General features: G+C 42.1%; 3 protein-coding genes and 1 long non-coding RNA gene across 5 annotated transcripts; 2 read left to right on the top strand and 2 right to left on the bottom strand.

Moving 5' to 3' along the window:
* Positions 1–904: 904 nt before the first annotated feature.
* On the bottom strand, positions 905–11,186 carry LOC108874576 (uncharacterized). Its single transcript, XR_001959730.2, has 7 exons — positions 11,107–11,186; positions 10,864–10,946; positions 9,393–9,578; positions 8,575–8,670; positions 6,934–7,001; positions 6,567–6,613; positions 905–946 (listed from the first exon to the last, which is right to left on the bottom strand). It is a non-coding gene; the product is annotated as an uncharacterized LOC108874576 (long non-coding RNA).
* Positions 1,881–4,421, top strand: adma (adrenomedullin a). Its single transcript, XM_018663087.2, has 4 exons — positions 1,881–2,016; positions 2,654–2,756; positions 2,871–2,996; positions 3,164–4,421. Exons 2-4 carry the CDS (start codon positions 2,662–2,664, stop codon positions 3,465–3,467), a joined length of 525 nt encoding a protein of 174 aa, XP_018518603.1. The 5' UTR covers positions 1,881–2,016; positions 2,654–2,661; the 3' UTR covers positions 3,468–4,421.
* Positions 9,600–18,367, top strand: ampd3a (adenosine monophosphate deaminase 3a). Of its 2 annotated transcripts, none has more exons than XM_018663084.2 (15): positions 9,600–9,774; positions 13,058–13,280; positions 13,377–13,557; positions 13,669–13,834; positions 13,912–14,131; positions 14,234–14,363; positions 14,437–14,631; positions 14,722–14,853; positions 14,935–15,098; positions 15,186–15,312; positions 15,469–15,632; positions 15,920–16,040; positions 17,075–17,248; positions 17,337–17,447; positions 17,525–18,367. In XM_018663084.2, exons 1-15 carry the CDS (start codon positions 9,753–9,755, stop codon positions 17,699–17,701), a joined length of 2,307 nt encoding a protein of 768 aa, XP_018518600.1. In that variant the 5' UTR covers positions 9,600–9,752; the 3' UTR covers positions 17,702–18,367. The 2 variants fall into 2 exon arrangements, with proteins under 2 accessions (XP_018518600.1, XP_018518599.1); XM_018663083.2 differs by lacking the exon at positions 9,600–9,774 and adding an exon at positions 11,028–11,177.
* On the bottom strand, positions 18,282–20,078 carry lyve1a (lymphatic vessel endothelial hyaluronic receptor 1a). Its single transcript, XM_018663086.2, has 6 exons — positions 19,916–20,078; positions 19,646–19,829; positions 19,423–19,562; positions 18,862–19,053; positions 18,668–18,740; positions 18,282–18,578 (listed from the first exon to the last, which is right to left on the bottom strand). Exons 1-6 carry the CDS (start codon positions 19,995–19,997, stop codon positions 18,434–18,436), a joined length of 816 nt encoding a protein of 271 aa, XP_018518602.1. The 5' UTR covers positions 19,998–20,078; the 3' UTR covers positions 18,282–18,433.
* Between the last annotated feature and the right edge of the window lie 1,175 nt (positions 20,079–21,253).

Genomic DNA, 21,253 nt, shown 5'->3' with positions numbered 1-21,253 from the left:
TTGTTGTCATGATTGCACAATCTCCTGTTGTAAACTCTGGTAAGGGGATTACTTGTCTGCTGGAGGCAATTATCATTACAAAGTGCGTACAAAACATTTGCTGGTTTACAGCACATGTGTTTGACATTTATGTATTTTTTTCAGTTTAAAATATGACACCATGTGTGGAATGAGGTCGCATGAGATATAAATAAACCCAGGACGGGTCTGAGTAAGGGGCTAAACACAGTAAGATATGAATTATAGGATGCTGATATGCTAGAGAGGAATGTCAAATGTTCAGTTATTCTGCTGAGGGGACCCAAGGCACAGTTTTTCCCCTTCATTGAAACTGAAACGAAAATCAAAAATGAAAGCATTTCTTACAACTTCTCTACAGGAGTAATTTATACCGGACCTCCGGGAAATTTCCACACTGGAATTTCTACACTGATCAAACAAAATGGTTTTTCTTTGGCAACTTTTCATACGCTGGATGTGAGGGCGCATGATTTCAGTCTTTTTGAATCACACACTCTGAGGTGTAGATCATCTCCTCATGTCAGTACATTCATCCTGTGGGTCAGTGGGATGAAGGCTGTGATAAACAAGTTGTTACCCCCCAGTGTGTTAGTCCTGATGTCCTTGTCTTTGTATGTTTGCCCCTGAGGGCTTATGATCCACATGTGTCTCATGAACTCCACTCACGGGGCTGTAAACTGTTTTTCAGTGCTCTGATCTGAAATATCTTCTTTCTGTGTTGCTTTCAGTTATTTAGCTCCAATATAAACACACATGGACACTGTGTGGTCATGTAAAACATGCTGCGTGCAGGTTCAGAGTGACTCACCACGCTGGCCGTCCCATGAAGTCAAATGTGAGAGGATGATGTCTACACATGTCCAGACATACGAGCAGACTTCATGGCTCTCCCATGATCTCCTGATAGAGTCTTGTGTATGAATTCCTGAGGTAAAAAAAGTGAAGTCATATTACTTACAATCTACAACAGCAACAAATCAGCAGAATTATTCAAAATACTGTCTGAGCCAATATTGTTCACTGTTTAATTCAGATTGCTGCTCAAGTTCATTTTATGAATCCAGATTTATTTTTAGATAACTGTAAAATTCCATTTCACATTTATCAAAATATCAAAATAAAGTACATGTTAAGCCCCGAGTCAAATATTTGCCTTGTACAAGCAAATACATCGAGTATATTGTGTTTACAGTTGGGCATAGTTACTATATTTAATCAGTTACTCAATGGTTGTTTCTCTCTAAATCTCAAATTCATCACCCAGTGTACTTTCAAGCTGACATGTCGGGGAGTGCCCTGAAAAGCAGACTGTAGACACATTCCTTAAATTTTATTTTATACAATTAGCCAGTCAGCCTGAAAGGAACGTTAACAAAAACTATATGTAACTGACCTTTAAGTTCAAATATAACAAGATGAATGTTTAAACCTTTTCTCTGTGATTATTTAGATTTCTCATGCCGCCCCACAGAAAGCAGCTGGCTGAGGTGAACATGTTGTACTGGGACACTGAGTGAAGCATTTCATTTACATAACTGATGACCTCTGATTTGTTGCAAGTTGAAAAGACAATTTAAAAGAAACTACATTTTAGGAGATTTTAAAACTTTGTTGGTGCATCATTTATAGTGAGCTGTGAGAAAGTTAAACTGTGAAACTGCTGCTCTGCATTTATTCTGTGAGCTCTAAACTATTCTCCTTTATTATTTTTGATTTTTAATTCTCATTCTTTATCTGTATAATGTGTTGCGCTGTTTTACCACATGAGCAGCAGCCCAGCAGTAACGCAGTGGATGGGGTGGGGGGAAAAGGATGAGAGACTGTGTGTGTCAGCGAGCCCCTCCCACCTCTTGTATAAAGGCTGCCCGTCCAGTGTGTAGGAGCTATTAGCAGAGTGACACAGCTGCCTTACAGAACCAGAGGCAATTTCAAGAAACCTGTGGAGTACTCTTTCATAGCTGAATCTCATCCAGCTGAATTACCAGAGAATTACAGGTATGTGCACTCTCTTTTTACTGAAGATACTGCTGTGATTTGCTGTGCTCCCAGCTGATGGCTTTATCCTTGCTTTTTTGAGGTCAGGGCACAAGTGTAGAGACAAGGACAGGTTATCTGTCTGGTTATATAAGCAGTTCAGCTCTTAATGTGTGCGTCTGTGGAGGAATTGCCTTCAAGGTGTAAAGCATCTGACAGAGGCAGCACATCATGTATCTTTTACTAGTTGTGATCAATTTGCTGTCTTACTCAGTTTAATCCAGAGATTGAGTTAAATTGCAGTTTAGTTTAGTTTAGTTAAGTTTAGTTAGTGTTTGACTTGTGAGCAGAGCCTATTTTGAACCCTTCAGTGGTAGACTGTGTCCTTCACTTTATTGGCCAGGGGCCCAAAGCATAGTTGTTGGTTTACTTAACCGAGCAAAATCTGACCTTAGCTTAACTTTTTAAATAAATGAATGATAAGTGCAAATAACTTGGCTTTTGGACTCTTGTGTAAGCAAGCAACAGTGTGGCACTTGAAAGACTACTGTTGGAGGGAGTTTTACATGCACAGAGGGACAGTAGGAAATTCATGCAGTTAAATATCGATTTATAGCATAAATAAATAACAACATATTGTTTTCTCTGTTTTCCACAGGAGTCAAGATGAAATTGATCTTCCAGTCCTTCCTCTATTGCTGCCTGCTGGCGACAGTAGCACACTGTGTGGAACTTGAAGTGAATCCGCAGTTGAAAAAAAGGTGAGTCATTCATTCAATAATAAAAATGTTTTCACCTGATACAAGACGTGACAGCGGTTACCTGTCTATTGAATTATCTGCCTGAGGCTAATGGACTGTTTTCTCCTCTCCCAGGCTAAGCCTATGGCTGGGAAGCAGATTGAGACGGGATGTTGACAGTGTATCAGTAGAGAGGACAGCAGAGTCTGAGCACTTTGTCAGACCAGAAGATATCAGGGATACTTTGCTGCCACATTCCAGGTAAGACACTCACCATGCAATCCTGGAAATCTACAGACAGTCTCTGCTTGGTTATCTTATCAGTTTTAGTCATTTAAATGTGTTCTGCTTGTCATACAAAAAGAACACAACATTTAATCTTGAACAACATAGATTAATGTCCTCTTGTCTCTCCCTCTGTCCTCCAGCACTGACATCAATGTCCGCACCAAGAGGTCGAAAAACTCAGCCAACCAGTCAAGGAGACAGGGTTGTTCGCTGGGCACCTGCACAGTGCATGACCTGGCACACCGCCTGCACCAGCTCAACAACAAGCTTAAGATCGGGAGTGCCCCTCTTGAAAAGATCAGCCCACAGGGATACGGCCGGAGGCGTCGATCTCTTCCAGCGCGCAGGCTCACACTGAGGCTGCAGAAGAACAGGCTGAGGCCCGAGTGGAGACTAACTGACTCACAAGTCCACAAGCTTGAAGCTCTCCTCAGACGGACATGAGCGGGGTCTGCAAGAGGAGTTGGGAACAAAAGCTAGGGAGTAGCTGAGAGTTAGTGTCCTCTCTGCTCTGTTCTAAAATTCTCGAAATGCCTGAGACTCTCCCGCCAAGTATTCTCCAGCACATTTTTTCCAGGCATGAGGACTGAGTCAGAGCAAGACTGGCTACACTGAGTTTCTCTAAAGGCCGAGCCGTGCAGCTCAGCAATGTAGAGCGTGCAAACAACTGCAGCTAGCTTAAAGACACTGGATGGCACAGCGTGGAGAAAACTACAGGTGCTGCTCTCTGCTCGGCAGAGGGAAAGGAAGAGTGCTAATACCTGACAAAGTGCACACATCCTCTGGCTTAAAGAGGGAACTCTCTTCTAACATTCTGGGACTCCACACACTTATTCCTCAAGGCCAGGACTTTGATAAGTGCTATCCTCTAAGGATTATACCACCATGTTCCAAACTGTCTGCACTTTTCCATTTGGACTTTAAGTCAAATGAATCATCAGGAAAAGACATCTTCATCACAATGCCAAACAGGAAGATAGGCTACAGAGCTCTGAAGCTCTCAGTTTATATAAAGTTTTGGACACTGTATAAGGGAAAATGCCTTAGATTCTGTGAGATATGTGCCAGTCCACAATGGATTGAAATATACTTGAAATTGTTATTGTTTGTACAAAAACATGTGCAATCTATATTTGTTTTTATTGCAGGTATATGTATATAAGAATTCCTTTATTTAAATATTATATAGAGGTTACATTAAAGTACTTATGCAGATAGAACTATTTTTGTACAGGAGGAAATATATATGGGCATTGTAGCTATTTGTCATTATTCTTTTGCAAACTGTGGTAATAGGATATCTGTTTTATAGGTATTATATATTTGTAAATGTGTTCTATTTTATTTGTGTCAAAGCAATAACATTGTCATTCAATAAACATTTTGCATACAAATCTAGACCTTGTCCAGATCTCCTTTGCTCTAGTAAACTGAAAGTGGCATTCTATTGTCTGAAGAGCACTGCTGCACAGACACACAGCACCTGGTCTCTGTTAAGTGATTACAGGGTCTCATTAGAGCCTCCCCTCCTCTCACTACATTCCCCTAGTTATGACGCCCCCCTTCCCCTCAAAAAAAGAAAGGGCAGACAGGGTGCCAGGCGCATTCCTGCTTGGTTCAGCTCATATTTGTTGGCTCACCCCACACCACAGAGCAGCCCTGAAGCCATCAGAGGAGGCTGAGGCTTTAGCTCCATCTGTGTTCAATGGTGGATGATTGGGACATGAGAAGGCCGACGCAGGGGGTTCCGGTCCAACATTCCTGAGAGAGCATCACGAAAACTGCTCCAACAAAGCACTGACCTTCACATCCAAACAGACCCCTGAGACTGAGCAGCACTGAAGAGCTGCAGACCTCTTTATTTGACACATTATCACCCCTTGTTTGACATTTTTGGGGAGTTCAGAATACATCACCTGAATCACACGCAGTATATTACAGATTTGTCTTTTGGCTGTAGTCCATCTGTCTATTTTTATTCAGAACAGAATGCAAAGGGTTTGACTGTCAACATGTGCACTTGCCAGTTTGGAAATGTTACAGAGGAGACGGGCGGAGAGTGACGGACCATGAGGACCCACTGAGGATAGACCTCATCCTCTAGCTTTGCTCATTCCCTACTGTAAAAATTCACCGGATCTAACCGGATCCTCAGAGTAAGATTTTCATTTTCCTGGAAGCATTAACTAAATATTCACCCTGCTTCTATAAACAACTCTTGCTGAAATCATCCTGAAAGTGAAAGACAAACCTCCAACTGAATAAAATGATGTTTAACTTTTGGAATTTACAGCACCTCATATCTATTTAAAGTCTGATAAGAAATAATCAGAAACACTGGATGGAGACTGTTTCTGCTGTTGTTTAAATTCACCGGAAAAAAGCCAATTACAGTTGTTCAAATATCTGTAGTATGATTGTGAGCAGGTTCCATAGAAACAAAGTGAGGATGAAAACTGTAATTGTTTGTTCTCTCTTGCCATCTAGTGAGATTGGATGGGTAAAACTCCAAAACTCCTCTTGAATGATTTATTCAGTTACATCAGAGAGCTGAAGTTAGTTTTTGTATTAATGAGTGAGCACAGTGCTTATTCCTTCAATTATACTGTTGGGTTACAAACGTGAAATCCAGCACCTTTTCAAGAATTACATCACATTTTCCATCGTGTCTCATAAATAATGAATAAATTAAGTTTATTTTCATCTTAGTAAAGTAAAATAAATTATGTGCACGAGACATATGAAAGCAGCATGCTCATAATTTTGCTTTACTGCCGTGCTGCTTGGAACCTGTTCTTCTACAATGAGGGATTTACACTTGGAAAAAGAGTCTAACTGTCACTTTGATAACAGATGGTTATTTTAGGGTCTTTTGGATCTTTATTGTATCTTTATCTATTCCTGAAGAACAGCCTATTGCTAAATTAAATCAGCAGCATGTTCAATAACTGCCACATGACAATAAGACAATACCTGCCCCACAAATGACTGAATGGCATGAGGCCATTAAGTGCAGAGAAACTAAAACAAAGCAAATGTGCCATCTAGTGGCTGGTTAATTCACTCAGATTTCAACATTGTGAATGGGAATATGTCTCGACACAAAAAAACCATGCACATTGTTTCTCATCACAGTAAAAACAATCTAAGAATAGAGTGAATGGATCTAGATCTGGCCCACAGAGTGTACTCTTAACTATGTGAACATGTCACTCCTTCAGTAAGCCAATCAGCCGGTGACGCCAGTGACGTGATGATAGCATCAAGAAACTGATCAGTGCAGGTCGACGGGTAAAAAAATAATACGCAGTTTCCAGGACTGACTGTATGCTAAGCTCCAAGTCTTTTAATTTTTCCACTGCTCTGTTCAGACAGCTATCGACAGCTTTATTTTAGGTCGCGCTCTTTCCAGCAGGATGTCGGCAAAGATAACTCACCAACATCATTTTATTGCCAAAATGCAACTGAGTGAAAAAAACACTGTCTGGAGCCGCTGGAAAATAACCATCAGGAACTCAGGAATTAATAACATCACCTACTTACGCTGTTTGTGGCACTGGTCACTGACACACTGTTGAGTCACTACACTCCTGCAGAGACAGAGGAGATGAATAATCAGTCAGACAATACTGCTGACAATCAAAATGATACAGGTCCAGGGCTAGGAGTCAGTCCTCTAAAGTCAGCTCTAAAAGTACCCTGATAACCTGCGCTGAGAGGATTAGCCTCATAATCTCAAACACTGTAAGGCTAAATCAGGAACCGTGGGCCCCCTGCTGCTTATGACCACAGCAGTAAATCTGGGTCCTCCTCCAAGGCTGTGTGAGGAGTTCACGAGGTAAAAAGTGCTCTGAGCCTACACACAGAGTTTGCAACATGCACAGATGCATGTAATAATACAGACACTTACTGTTTTCATGATGTACACTGATGAGGCAGGTCCAGGTGAATGTGCTGCACTGTGTCGTAGCTGAGGACCTGTGATTAGAGACAGAAGCGAGAGCAAGGTTTTTAAGGTTTGGAACAAATTAGTCTTCCTAATGAAAACTATCATGGCATTAATTGTTTATTATCACACTAATACTGCTGTTAAATGTCCTTCAAATGAACAATGACCCATTTTGATCAAAGTCCCCTCGTAGTGGTGAAACAGTTAAAGCGCCACGATGGCTGACTCCAGCATTTGTTCAGCCGATGTCCTCGTATGAAGGTGCAGCAGTGAAAGAGTTAAGGATGGAGAGATGTGCTCTGCAGGGTGGAGGATGAGATATCATATCCTCTAGCCACAGCGAGAGCACAGAATGACTTAGATGTTTATCTGGCAACTTGTGCACAGTTTATAGACACTTCAGAGACAGCAGAGCTTGACCAGGTGAGTGGACTTATTTGACATATTAGTCCAGGATCAGTAACTGACAATGGACGGCGAGTTAAACTATGTTTCTATGCCTTCAAATCTCCATTCAGACATTATTGATTTATAGTTAGTGTATTTATAGTCAATGTAACTGGTCACCGGTTTATATGTTTTCATATCCAAACGCATTCGTCAGCGCAGCAGAAAAACTTCACATCTAGACTCAGTGGAAATGTATCTGACAAGTATTAGAGAGTAGCTCTGAGGGAGGCTGCTTTGTTTTCATGGGTGAGCGCACTTCCTTTTCTGCTCTTTCTTCTTCTTCAGGCCCTAAACACTGAGAAAGATGAGAAGAGGAGACACGCCTCTTTTAAAGCAGCAGTCAAGTCCTTGCTTGGGAAAGAGTGAGAGCTTCTCTACTTTCCCTCTTCTCCTTCTCACTATCTCTCTCTGTAATGTGGTAAATGGCTTTCTCTTGTGTGCTCTCTCTAAGATATGACTTTGACAAAGAGCCAGCTTTGAGTGCTCAGCCACTAACAGCAGTGAGGTGTCTGAGAAAAGACAAAAAAGACAAGATAAAGACAGCAGACTGTAGCAAGCTGGGTCTGAGGTAGGGCCCAGTAATGGCCTCAGGAAGCCTCTCATGGGAATGGGATGTAACAACTGATGGTCCTTATTCTCCAAAGTAACTGTGGAAATGATATATGGTCAACTATGCATTTCCACATTTACAGTACATTTAAGCAGACTCACAAACACAACAGCACACACACACAGTAGCTCAGTCCAGAGAGAGCACCATTAAGATACACCCCACATTAGTGTCTAATAGTTCTCTCTGCAGAGCTGCACCATAACATTGTTTCTCAGTCATCAGATCTGATGCCTCCTAAATCAGACACTGATCAATAAGAGAAAGGCTCCTGTAATGCAGAATAAAATATTTGATCAACTGTGTGATCAGGATGCTGAGCTGGGGGAGTCCTCACTGTTTCCTGAAGGCTTTTATCACATAAGGAATCAGCAAGCATCTTATTACACTTTTTCTGAAATATTATCATTAATATTATATTATTATCAATAATATCATTATAAACATTGAGGATCAGTAGAATTATTAAAGGGTCCATTCCTTAAATGTGAAAACTGCAACAGTCTATAAACATCAGTGTGTGTTCAGAGAATGAGTAGTACCTCTTTGTGGGTAATTCAGTCATGCAGAGATGCAGCATGTGCTCTATCTGTTGACTCTCTGCCATATTGTCAGCATTTTTCAGGGAGCCTCACCACCTGTGCATCACAAGCAGATACGAGAAAACATCTGCCTGTTGAGCTGAACTGTTTAAGCTCTGCAAATGCTTTAGATTTGTAGATTTGCATACATATATATATATATGTGTGTGTGTGTGTGTGTGTGTGTGACAAACTGACCATCTGTGATCCAGGCCACAGTGGCAACAGGCTAAGCAGGGTCATTACTTATTAACTGCAGATTAAAGAGTATCGATATGAAAATTATTCTACCATGGTAACTACTAAAAGAGTGTTCTCACTATTAACATAAATGACCAGTCTGGTCACTTGGTTATAAATAGCTGTGACAGAGAATATGAACACATTATGCAGCTCTGTGTCATCTACAGATAACAAATGTGAGATGGGGTCAGTTGTCTTTGCTGTCACACAGTGGTAATCTGAGAGTGTAACAAAGCCTAATGCCCTCTGAGGGGCAATTATTTGTTTTAGGAGTGACATTTACCAGAACAACACAGCAGTATTATGTATTTTCAGATGCACAGGAACAAAAACAAGATCAGAGCTAGGGTTAGGGTTAGGATCAGGGTTATATATACGGGTTAGGGTTATAATACAGCGCTAATAAGCAAGAGAACAGTGATAAATGGGGAAGCGCTGTGATTGTTCTCAGACTGCCTGCCTTCCTGTAGGTATTTAAGAAAATGATCACAGCAGCTTCTGGCTTCCTGACTTAAAAGAACAACTGTCCTGACTACCTGGCTGTGATGCCTCTTTGCCAGAGAAGAAGTGAGCTTCATTTCTTCTCTTCCTCTGGATGTGAGCACGCTGTCAGAAAGAGAAAGAGAGAGAGGTCTCCTCCGGGTGAGGCCACCTCTTTGTTGACAGCCAGTTTTGACATATTCTCAGGATTAGTAGTTCTGTCAACATGATGCCTCTGGCTCCTTAAAATAGAGAGAGATGGGCAGTCAGGAAAACAAAACTGTGGTTGTGTGCCACTGCAGACTCATAGATTGACTGAGTCTGACCCAGATAGATGCAGACAGAATCCATTAAGGTACCACTGAGTCTGTACAGTGCTTCACTGAGTCCGACTTGAGAAGACCGCACCCCCAGATATGGCTATGAGTGGCACTGAAGGTAAGCACAGAACAGACTGTATAAATATAATACAAGATAACAGGCAAAATAGCTATGAACTTAAGATACATTCTCTGCATTATTTCACATCTGCTGTAATTCACATGGTCAACAGAGAGGTTGAGTTGGTCAGCAGCAATTTAATTATTGCTAAATGCTAACATTTGAGAGGCTGGAAGCATCAAATGTTATTTTTGTCTAAACATTATATACAATCATCTGACTGTCAAAATAGTTGCCAAATACTTTTATGTCAATTAACTGTTGATTAATCAACTAATTGTTGGAGCACTACTACTACTCAAAAACAACATTTTATTTAGTTAATTTAAGAATATTTGACTTTGATTAAAAAAATGTAAGAAACAAATCAAAATTACATAAAATAGAAAAATAAAGACAAACGCAAGTGAAGAATAAAATTATTGATTTCTATTATGTTGAAGACATTATTTTTAAACAACACGTGCTCAAGCATAGAGTGGCGCAAGGATATAAAGGCCAACCCGGAAGTTAGCATCACGCCGGTTACCTCAACAAAAAACAATGAGACTTTTTCGTTGGTTTTTGGATGATTGCAGAAAATAAACGGTGACTAACAATGTGATAAACTATGTGATACTTCATCAGATAATCTTCACAGATGAACACCACTGCTCTGATGTTTCATGATGTTTAAATCCAGAAGTAAGAAGCTAATGTTAGGCTATAAACCAACTACACCACGGTCACATGACGTCAACGTCTTCCACCACTAAGCTTCCAACTGGTCATTTCATTTAGCTCTGAGCTCTTCTACAAAAGCCTTTCTTCTTAGAAAGTTAGTGAAAGTTTGAAAGAGCGTGAGTAGAAACACAACGTGGTGGACTGGTGAGGTAGATCGGCGTTCGTACGCGATTTTATGACGTCAAAAATCTCTGTAGTCTCCTTAAGACACGTAAAAGCTTGAAAAATTGCGGGATATTTAAACGTATTTTATGTTTTTGTGTTAATGCCACAGACCTTGTTTCTGCCATTTAACCAAAACCCGTTCAAAAACCCCACTGACTTTGGAGCGAGGGAACCGGGAGTGCTAAAATACTAACTTACTTCCGGGTTTTAGGACTCCCCTCTGCACCACTCGTAAAGGCTTCTCGGCGCTGGTTGTCATGGTAACCAAGGAGTAAGGGCTGCTAAAGTTTAAGGCAAACAGAAATTTTATGGACATGTTAAGAGAGGAGAGGGGTTTCACTCTCCTGCTAATTTGCAAAATAAAGTCTGTGTTCAAAAAATGAGATGTTACAAACCTCCTGTGAGCTAAAACAGCTAACAAGGCTACGGAAATGAACTTACCATCGCCGGCGGCAGGATGAGTAACGCTAAAGCTATATGTGGACGGAGGACAGTACACGTTACTTTTCGAGGTCAGTAGCTAGCGACGTTAAAGTAATAATTTTAGCGTAAATTCAAAGTTGCATATATTTAAGGTAACTAGCCAGTCAGTGCGTTGGTTGAAAACTTCACTTAACTATCCTGACACCGAACCTCTAAGGTTGCTTTACCGTTACAAATTAACCGTTACCGATGACGTACTGACTGTTACTTGATAACGTCGAATGTTAGCTGCGGAGTGTGTGATTAGGTCACATGTGCGTTCTACGTTTTGTCCCTCCGCCAAGGCAGATCTCAAAAACAAACAAACAAACAAAAAAAAACAGTGTGTTAAAAGTGTTCACAGATTTTAGCTAAATTTGTTGAATAGTTGTGCAGTGGGGTGGGGATCAAGGTATTTTTAAAAGGATTTTTTAATTTTTTACTCCCGCCCTTTACCCTTCCTATTTAGGTTATTTGTGTTAACTAGTTCTCGTCTGATTACGTAGTTTACTTTGATGTAGCCCGTCTGTTGTATTATTATTATTTTTTTATTTATTTTTCTTTGTGTATTTTGTATTTTGTTTATGTTTTTAAAATAATTTTGTTTCGTTGATACTTGAGGTCCTGCCATTTGTACTCCTCTTTGTCCTGTTGTAAATGGTCCTGCTTTGTCTTTGCTGTTTTTTGATGAAGTTAAACAAAAAAAAAAGGAAGGGGAAAAAGAAATTTGCCCCTGCATGCACAGTAAAGTTAATAAATAACCTAACCATTAGGACTAGGTGTGTAAGGGATTGGGCTCACCCTCTAATCTACAAAGATTTGATAAATGTATCTGTTTCATAGAAAGTATTTTAGGGTGTACGAGTGGACAGTTAATAATTCATAAGGCCATCGTCTCCAGATCAATACAGCTCTATGAGCCTCTCCCTTTTCAGTGTGTGTGTGTGTGGTGCCATGAAGCTCCACAGCAGTGCCGATGCGCACAGCTGTTGTCAGGATAGTGTTGTGTGTCCGGAATGATAAGCTTCCTGGAAGCACCCTGGCAGAGCGGAAAATTGGCTTACATGACACCACACAGCATGGCCTTTCTCTGTTGTTGCTTTAGCACTCCAGTGTCCAAAACTGCATCCTGTATCACTGAGGATATCAACAAGACACTGTCGGTTCACCCAGGTTATCCCCCTGCAGAAATAAACTACTCTGCTGGGTCTGTGAATAACTACACAGATGGAGTGTTTCCAAAAGTACATACTGTTGATAGGGACTAAAACAGATTTACTGCCATTAATTGTGAAGAATGTGACTCCCTCTATACGGCAGCACATCGAGAATAGCTCAGGGAGACTTCTGACTGTACTGGTACACAATTCAAAATGCTTTCAACGCAAGTACAAGGGTAATCCCATGCATATTCCACAGGACTAGCTAGTGTTTCCATTACAGTATCCCACTACTGTCATTTGCTGATAATAATAAACTTTATAGCACCTTTCAGAATAGAACACTTCTTAAATTGGCTAAGACAGGCATTATAGGGCTTCACCCAGTCATCTGAATCCACTTTCATGATTTGATCAAAGGAGAATTTGCTTACAGTGATGGTTTTGGTTTTATCTCCCTCTGACTGCACAAGTTAGTTTCTTTTCCATGTTTAATGTATCTGCAGTAACTGTAACTGCAGTGATTTAATGTCACTTTAGCCCACATGAACAATTCACACAGAGCTCTGCAGGTGGTGATACTGCGCAGCAGTTAGCTCTTAAATGTCCTGCACCCAAAACCCTTATGCAGGCAGATCTGCTTGTTTACAAAACAGCACTAACTAGTCCGAGCAGGTGAAGTCCTGATGAGGGAGGCAGGCCGTCTCAGTGTCTTATGATTGCATGTAACTGTCACCGGTCATTTTACTGCACTCTCTACTTTCCTGTAGACATGCCTCGCCAATTCCCGAAGGTAACTCTGAGCGAGGCAGAGGAGGAGACTCAGCTGCTAGCAGAGAAAGTTTATGCATCTGCGTTAAAGGAGGAAGACAACAAGGATGCCTTATCGATGTTCACCGTGCCTGAGGACTGTCCGATCGGCCTCCAGCAAGCGATGGAGCATGAGCTGCTTAAGGAGCTGGCAGAGCAACAGTCAGAGGAGACTGCCAAGAGGTAGGTCCACGACAAAATCATCAGCCAGGTCAATGTCACAAATGATCCTCAGACCTGGAGGAAGTTATTTCTACTCATGTGTTACTAAATCTGCAGGAAGAAAAGCTTGAAGATGATTCGCTCCCAGTCAATGTCCCTGCAGATCCCAGTGAATACAGATTGGACGCGGTCGGTGGCTGTTACACCCTTCCTGTCCCCCAGCTCCACCTGTTCATCACTGCCAGAAAACTGCCCTGATTACCAGAGGGTCACTATCAGTGGTGATTACTGTGCTGGAGTAAGTTGGAGCACCAGCCGGTGTTCATCACAGATATTTGTGCAGTTACTAAACAACTCAGACAAGACAGCTAACTGATGAGTTTGTGTGTCGTGTCCCTTCATCACTCAGATCACAGTGGAGGACTATGAACAGGCAGCCAAAAGTCTGTTCAAGGCCCTGCTCATTCGTGAGAAATACTCGAAGCTAGCCTATCATAGATTCTGCAGAACCACAGCCCAGTTCCTCCGCAGTGCTGAGAACATGAGATGGAGCGAAGAGGATGAGGTTCTACCAGGTTGGAAACGTTTGAAGCTACACTGATGTTTTATTCTGGTTTGTGTGACAGTGACAGAACAATGTTGTGGCCTCCAGATATGTGCCCGTGTCCGTCGGAGAGGGAGGATCCCTACAGCATGGAGAACATCCCCGAGAACCTGAACTACGTGCTGAAGATGAAGGATGGAATAGTGAATGTGTACGACAACGCAGAGGCTCTGAGAGAAAACCAGCCCCACGACCTTCCTTACCCAGACTTAGAGACCTTCGCTATAGATCTCAGTCACGTGCTGGCAATGATCGCAGACGGACCCACGTAAGTTGCCAAAACAAAAAGACACATGAGCCATGCTGGTTGCTTCTGCCTGTGTAGCTCTATATCACACAAGTATAGACTGAGATCCACTGTAATCTTCAGGAAGACCTACTGTCACAGACGACTGAATTTCCTGAGTTCAAAGTTCTACCTCCATGAGATGCTCAATGAGATGGCTGAGCTGAAGGAACTGAAAAGTGTTCCTCACAGAGATTTCTACAACGTCAGGAAGGTAAAAAAGAAACACGTGCATTTAAAACACTCAGTTTGTCTGGTAGATTAAACACGTTGCTTCTTTTTCTCAGGTGGACACACACATTCACGCAGCTGCCTGCATGTCTCAGAAACACCTGCTGACCTTCATCCAGAAAACATACAAGACTGATGCAAACCGTGTGGTGCTGGAAAAGAGCGGACAGAAGATGACTCTGCAGCAGGTTTTCCACAGCCTCAATAAAGACCCATACGACCTCACTGTGGACTCTCTGGATGTACACGCTGTAAGAGAAGAGGACAGGGACGCTACCTGTTAGCATTGTGAAGATTCTGGGTTCACATTAATGCTCTGTAATTTTATATTTTCCTCACAGGGGAGACAAACCTTCCACCGCTTTGATAAGTTCAATTCAAAGTATAACCCAGTGGGAGCCAGTGAGCTTCGAGAAATCTTCCTCAAAACAGACAACCTCATTAATGGAGAGTATTTTGCTCGCATCATAAAGGTATGTCACGTAGTCCTCCATTTTAAATCAGCGCCGATGCAGAGACAGTTCAGCACTCTCTCCCTCTCTGTCCTCTAACAGGAAGTGGCCCACGACCTGGAGGAGAGTAAGTATCAGCATGCAGAGCCACGGCTGTCCATCTACGGACGCTCTCCAGAGGAGTGGGACAGTCTGTCCAAGTGGTTCATTCATCACAAAGTGCACTCTCCAAACATGAGGTGGATCATTCAGGTGCCCAGAATATAGTGAGTGTCTCACAGCCTCATGTAAAATTCGAGCTTTCTTCAAATACACAATTCCCTGAATACATACGACAGTGTTTTCTGTTTCAGTGATATTTTCAAGGCGAAGAAGCTGGTGCCTAATTTTGCCAAGATGCTGGAGAACATATTCCTTCCTCTGTTTGAGGCCACTGTTAATCCACAGAGGCACAAAGAACTTCACGTTTTCCTCACATATGTAAGATGTGTCACATTTACTAAAGTTTGTAATTTATACCTGATACTCACTGCTGTCCACAACAATAACTGATGCCAACAAGTAGAGCCTGGTGTAAAATTTAATGAATGGCAATGTAGTGAGTGTTCTAAACTATTTATTGTTTGTGTGCTGCAGGTGTCAGGCTTTGACAGCGTGGACGATGAGTCCAAACACAGCGATCACATGTTCTCCTTCAGGAGCCCAAAGCCAGAGCTGTGGACCACAGACGACAACCCTCCCTACAGCTACTACATCTTCCACATGTACGCAAACATCATGGTCCTCAACAACCTCAGGAAGTAAGAGCCAACACCTCCGTCCTCCTTCAAAACACAAACACACCCCTCATCAAAGAAGTCAGTTTACTCTGAGCTCTCAGGGAGGAAGTGATTCATTAATCACAGGAAGCACCAGATCATTGTCATCTTTATACTGTTCTTATCTGTAGATTTTTTATAGCATCATCTTGTTTTTATCTTGTCTTTTTCTATCTTTTCAATCACTTATGCTGCTGCAACAATAAAGGATTATCTTATCTTATCTCATCTTATCTTATCTTATCTTATCTGTCGTGTTTTCTCTGCAGAGAACTTGGACTGAGCACCTTCCAGTTCCGTCCTCACTGTGGAGAAGCTGGATCAATCACTCACCTGGTCTCTGCCTTTCTCACCTCTGACAACATCTCACATGGACTCAACCTGAAGAAGGTACTGTAGGTTTGCTGACATCCAATGCTGTCTGCAGAATTCATTCAAGGATCAGCGTTATCCCTCCCAGCACAGGGAATAAACAGCGCCCCCTCCTGGACACAGGTCAGGGAGCTCTGAAGGCGTCTAACCGATCAAAAGAGATGGTGCTGCTCTCACTGTACGCTCCTGCTCTCTGTGTCCTCTCTGCAGTTAGATAAAAGATCTGTAATTAGAGTTAATCTATAACTCTGTACTTGGTCATATTGAGTCACTGACTGCTCTGAACTCTGTTTAATAATCAGTAAATGAGCTCGTCTGTAATTATTGTGGCAGTTGTGTTGGGTGGAGCTCAGAGCAACAAACAAACAACATGAAACTCATTTGTTATGCCGTTATTCTAACTCTCTTTTTTGATGACTCACTTATCTATTTTGATTCTTTTATACATCTATTTTTATCTTTATATTTAATTCATCTATTATTTCTTTTAGAATATCAATAATCAGCCTAGGTTTTTAACTGTCTCTGTTTAAAACCCACATCAGACCAAAATAGCTTCCACAGTGTGAGAACACACACACACAGTATTTGTTTTAATGTCTCTGTTCTACCAGACCAAAAGGAAAAATCATCAGCAGTTTTGAAGTGCTGGTTGTTTAGAGTTTTTTAGGTTGTGTGTCCTGCACATTTCTCTCTCCAATCACTGAACATTTGAGAACTGTCGATGAGAGAGAGGACGCTATGTTCCCAAAAACAGAGGTCAGAACTGACTGATACTGATCTATAAACTGCACTGATATACACTGTCTCAGTCATTTATTCAATGTGACACTCAGATTCTTATTTTCTTTCTTTCTCTGTTACAAGTGCAGTGATCCAGCTGTTTCTCTCTGTGTCTAACGGAGTATCCATTCTAATCTTAGATCAGGTTCTGTTCATTATGAGGAACCTGAGACAACATTAAATGTTTTAAATCATTCAGTTCTTGTTGGTGCCTGTGCAGCCAGTTGGAGCTGCAGTATTTATGTTCTTTAAACCTCCTGCTCCCTCAGAGCCCTGTGCTGCAGTACCTGTACTACCTGGCCCAGGTACCGATCGCAATGTCTCCACTCAGCAACAACAGTCTGTTCCTGGAATACTCCAAAAATCCTCTCAGAGAATTCCTGCACAAAGGCCTGTGTGTGTCCCTGTCCACAGACGATCCCATGCAGTTCCACTACACCAAGGTAAACAGAGACAAACGCAGAGGAAACGTGGTGTTTGAGTTCTGCTCTGTGAATAATGCTCATCTGTGTTTGTGTGCTGTGGTTCCAGGAGCCGCTGATGGAGGAGTACGCCATCGCAGCTCAGCTGTGGAAGCTCAGCACCTGCGATGTGTGTGAAATAGCCAGGAACAGTGTGCTGCAGAGTGGACTGTCTCACCAGGTACAGTCACACATGTCCTTTCAATCAGCACTGATCCTGTTTGTCTTCCTGCAGTTGAATTGATTGTTTATTTGCAGGAGAAGAAGCACTTCTTAGGCGTGAACTATCTGAAAGACGGACCTGAGGGGAACGATATCCGTCGGACCAACGTGGCTCAGATCCGCATGGCCTACAGACACGAGACACTGTGCAATGAACTCAGCTTCATCGTCGACGCAGTGAAGTCTGAACCCATGAACTCCCAGTACGAGTAAACGGACCTCACATCACAGAATCCAAGCATGTTGAGCTCCCAGTTATCAGCATCACTTTATTTTGAAAAGAGCCATCGACTGATTCTGATGTTAAAATAATAATAATAATAATAATAATAATATCCTGTCAGTTAAAGAGACTCAGCCGGTCACATGGACGACTGACAGCACTTTAGATCTCGAAGGTTTATAGGAAAGCAGTGGAGCGCTGAAGGTGTGAAGACTCACACACTTGTCATGACACAGACCCACTGTGTATAAACCCCTGTACCTTACACTGACTGAGGGGTGTGTCACACACACTGTCTGAAACTTGAAGTTTCTTTGCACAATGTTTGTTCAGACAAATCTGATAACAGATGGATGACGTCTGAGACATTTCCTCTGTCTCCCCTTAAAGAGCTCGTCTTAAAAGGGTTCATTGATTCTTTAGGGAAGATGTTGATATGTGAAAGATGTGGCAGATGTTTCATCTTGTATTGATGTGGGCTTTTTAAAATATGCTTGTAGAAAAGTTTCTTTTACATGTATGTCGATTGTCTGAAGTCTTCAAGGTGATTGTGTTGTAAACACTGCCATCTAGTGGCTAAACTGCACCATTTAATAAACACATACAGAACAACAAACTCAAAAATAAATGCACTTTACAGCCATTATGTTACATTACTTTCACACAAATCTTTGTCCTTAAACACTCTCACTCAGTAATTGTCCGTCTCAGCAGAAACATGTTTAACTTGCATTATCGTCCACTTGTATCCTCTCATCCTCCTGAGCATCCTCCTCTGTTTCCTTTATGTTCTTCACACACGTCCACTCTTCTGTCTCGACAAACTCCTGCTGCTGCTTCAGGTCAGAGCTCCGAGAGCGACTCCTCCTGTTCACACAGAAAAATAAAAAAGAATCACTCTACAGTCCTGAAAGAAAAGAGCTCATTATCAGGATTGTCGTATGTAAACCACTCACAGTTTTAGATAAACAATGATGATTATTGCAAGAAGGAGGAGGGTACAGGTGCAGGTGATGAGCACAACCTTTCCTGGAACAATACAACACGAGAGGAACACATAAAAAAACAAGATCCAAACTCAAACGCTTTTCTGTTCAGTATGAAAAGAACATGAAAAGCATTAATTCTGTTGTGAGCAGGATTTTCATACCTCCAGCAGAGCCCTGCAGTCCTCCAACGAAGCGAGCTGCTTCCACCTCGTTGTCTCTGACTTCAGGAGCTGAGGAGGAGGAGGAGGAGGAGGAGGAGGAGGAGGAAGATGCAGAGTGTGTTGTCTCGGCGGTGTAATCGCTGCTGCTCACAGGGCCGTCAGTCGTCGTATCCTCCAATTGTGTCGCTGCATCTGTGCGTGTACATAAAGGCCACGACTGATAAGTTTTCTATGTCAGTCAATGTAAGTTTGTACAGTTCATTATTCAGTCTGCCTCCATTTACAACACATACCACTGAAAATATTAGAAATATTAAAACTTACTGTATGCAGTTTGTGTGTTTATTCTAAAAGCCTGTTTACCATCACTAACTGTTGTCTACATGTGTTAACACTGGCTCATAAATGTTGGAGTAAAGTAGTCTCCAAGGAAGCAGCTGAATCTACTGCAGTGAATCATCAGTGCAGGCTGTGTCAGCAGTATTCAGTCATATTAATGTCAATTAATTCCCTCTGATCAGACTCTTTGTTTCAGAGACGTGCGTATAAAAACTTTCATACCTGACTCGTTGAAGCAGAACACATCAAACTTTCGTGTTACAGGAGCTCGCCACTTCACCAAGCCTGTCTGACTCTGGCCACAGTTAGAAAGCGGGTTGATGCGGGGAATGACTGCAAAGTGTTCATCGACCCATCCGAACCTGAACAAGACGAAACAGGACTTCAGGCTCTTTTCACTGAACTCCACTGAGACGACTGAGCTGATGCTGTGTTTGTGTCTCACCTGCACGTCTCTAAACCTCGAGACAGAGCTCTCTGCACATCTGCCTTCGAGGCCATGTTCACCCCAAGGGACGAGCAGAGCACCCGAGCTTCAGAGGCATTGAAGGCATAGTGAGGCTGGTTGAGGTGGTCTAAGGAGCTGACCTGGAACACCCCTGCAACACTCTGGTTCACTGCTGGGAAAACTGGAAACAGCATTTCACATGTTCAGAAACAAATATGATGAAACATACACAAACTGACAGATGTGAAATCATCTGCAGTGACTTACCTCTGATGTGGCTCGTGTCAACGGTCTGACCAGAGACGGCTGCAGTAACTGACAACACCGACGTGATGCAAAGCCACAACATATTCACGACTGGTCCTGAGCAGAGATGGATGACAAGTGCTGCAGGGTTTCTGTGTCTGTGAGCCAAATGACAGGGTTAAATAGAGGTGATTCTGCTCACTGGATTCTATGGGAGAGGAAAAGGAAGAGGGAAGTGTGGCGCACAGGTCAGATTAAGAGCCATCAAATGTCCTCTGAGCAGGACCCAGGAGGACAGGAGATAAAACTAATGTGTCAACAAGAGACAGAACAGGTCATCATAGGAACATTTGATTTAAGCACTTTTTATGGAGTTTTGTGAACTCAGCTTCAACACAGTTTCACCACAGGAAATCATGAGTTGCAATAATCTTAAAATCTATTAGTTTGGTGTGACTTTAAACGAAGTGAAGGACTCATTAAATTATGATGAAAAAGAAAAGTTCTTTGACTTAAACAAGTGCTTTCAGTGAAGTATAAGCAACTTAAACAATAAAAAAGATTATTAACTGCACCAGTGAACACTCCAGAATCATGAAATTAACAGAAATGTTCTTTTTGTTCAGTACATTTGTGGGAATATGTGTAGATGAAAATAATGACGTTCAGTGTGTGATTAAATCCTGCCCTCACAGAGTGAGTGATCTGCACTGTTACTGACATCTGACTGTGGGCGCCCTGTCCAAATGATTTCCTCCCTCGGGGCATCACTGAGTCATCAACACTCTTATGATCTTTGGTATCCTCTGATGAGCTTTTGGCACACGACCACATCCCGCTTCCACAAAAACATCTCTCCACGAGCCCTGACGGCAGGAAATGACGCAAAGCGGGCTGACGCAGCCAGCTGTTGTTGTCAGATGTGAGGTGTCAGTGAGGTGTGTGCGTAAAATGCATGATGATGTGGAGCTGTGGAAAACAACAGATATTTATCTTCTGTTATGGGTGGGGTTTGTGTGTCCATGGGGTCACACTGAGACAGTATACAGCTAAATTACATTAAACTTCTGGAGTTAATTAAGCTACAGTGAGAGTGATGGGGTTTTGATGTGAAGTCAGGCCTGTTCTCTGTTAGAACAGAGCACAGGTGTTACTGCAACTTCAGCAACCCTAACCCTAATACCAGGAAACTGAGGCAGCTAAATGGAATTCAGCCATCATTATTCTTCATAATTACACCTGCACTTTCCATCTGCGACACATCAAAACGTCTTCAATAAGAAGGCTGTTTACATAATTCATAGGAATATTTCCACACTTTCTTTTCATGTTGAAAGTTACACGAGAACATTGGTATCA

This window comes from Lates calcarifer, linkage group LG2, assembly GCF_001640805.2.
Source record: "Lates calcarifer isolate ASB-BC8 linkage group LG2, TLL_Latcal_v3, whole genome shotgun sequence".
Taxonomy (NCBI): domain Eukaryota; kingdom Metazoa; phylum Chordata; class Actinopteri; family Centropomidae; genus Lates; species Lates calcarifer.
This window is presented reverse-complemented; position numbering and strand designations above follow the sequence as displayed.

Bases quoted from the DNA above. Each gene is read 5' to 3' on its own strand.
- ampd3a (XM_018663083.2), top strand. From the start codon at position 11,123: ATGAGTAACGCTAAAGCTATATGTGGACGGAGGACAGTACACGTTACT. The intron at 13,558-13,668 runs GTAAGTTGGAGC...TTCATCACTCAG, and splicing joins GTGGTGATTACTGTGCTGGA to ATCACAGTGGAGGACTATGA. The intron at 14,364-14,436 runs GTAAAAAAGAAA...TCTTTTTCTCAG, and splicing joins ATTTCTACAACGTCAGGAAG to GTGGACACACACATTCACGC.
- adma (XM_018663087.2), top strand. From the start codon at position 2,662: ATGAAATTGATCTTCCAGTCCTTCCTCTATTGCTGCCTGCTGGCGACA. The intron at 2,757-2,870 runs GTGAGTCATTCA...CTCCTCTCCCAG, and splicing joins AATCCGCAGTTGAAAAAAAG to GCTAAGCCTATGGCTGGGAA. The intron at 2,997-3,163 runs GTAAGACACTCA...TCTGTCCTCCAG, and splicing joins ACTTTGCTGCCACATTCCAG to CACTGACATCAATGTCCGCA.
- lyve1a (XM_018663086.2), bottom strand. From the start codon at position 19,997: ATGTTGTGGCTTTGCATCACGTCGGTGTTGTCAGTTACTGCAGCCGTC. The intron at 19,830-19,915 runs GTAAGTCACTGC...TGCTGTTTCCAG, and splicing joins TGACACGAGCCACATCAGAG to TTTTCCCAGCAGTGAACCAG. The intron at 19,563-19,645 runs GTGAGACACAAA...CGTCTTGTTCAG, and splicing joins CGAGGTTTAGAGACGTGCAG to GTTCGGATGGGTCGATGAAC.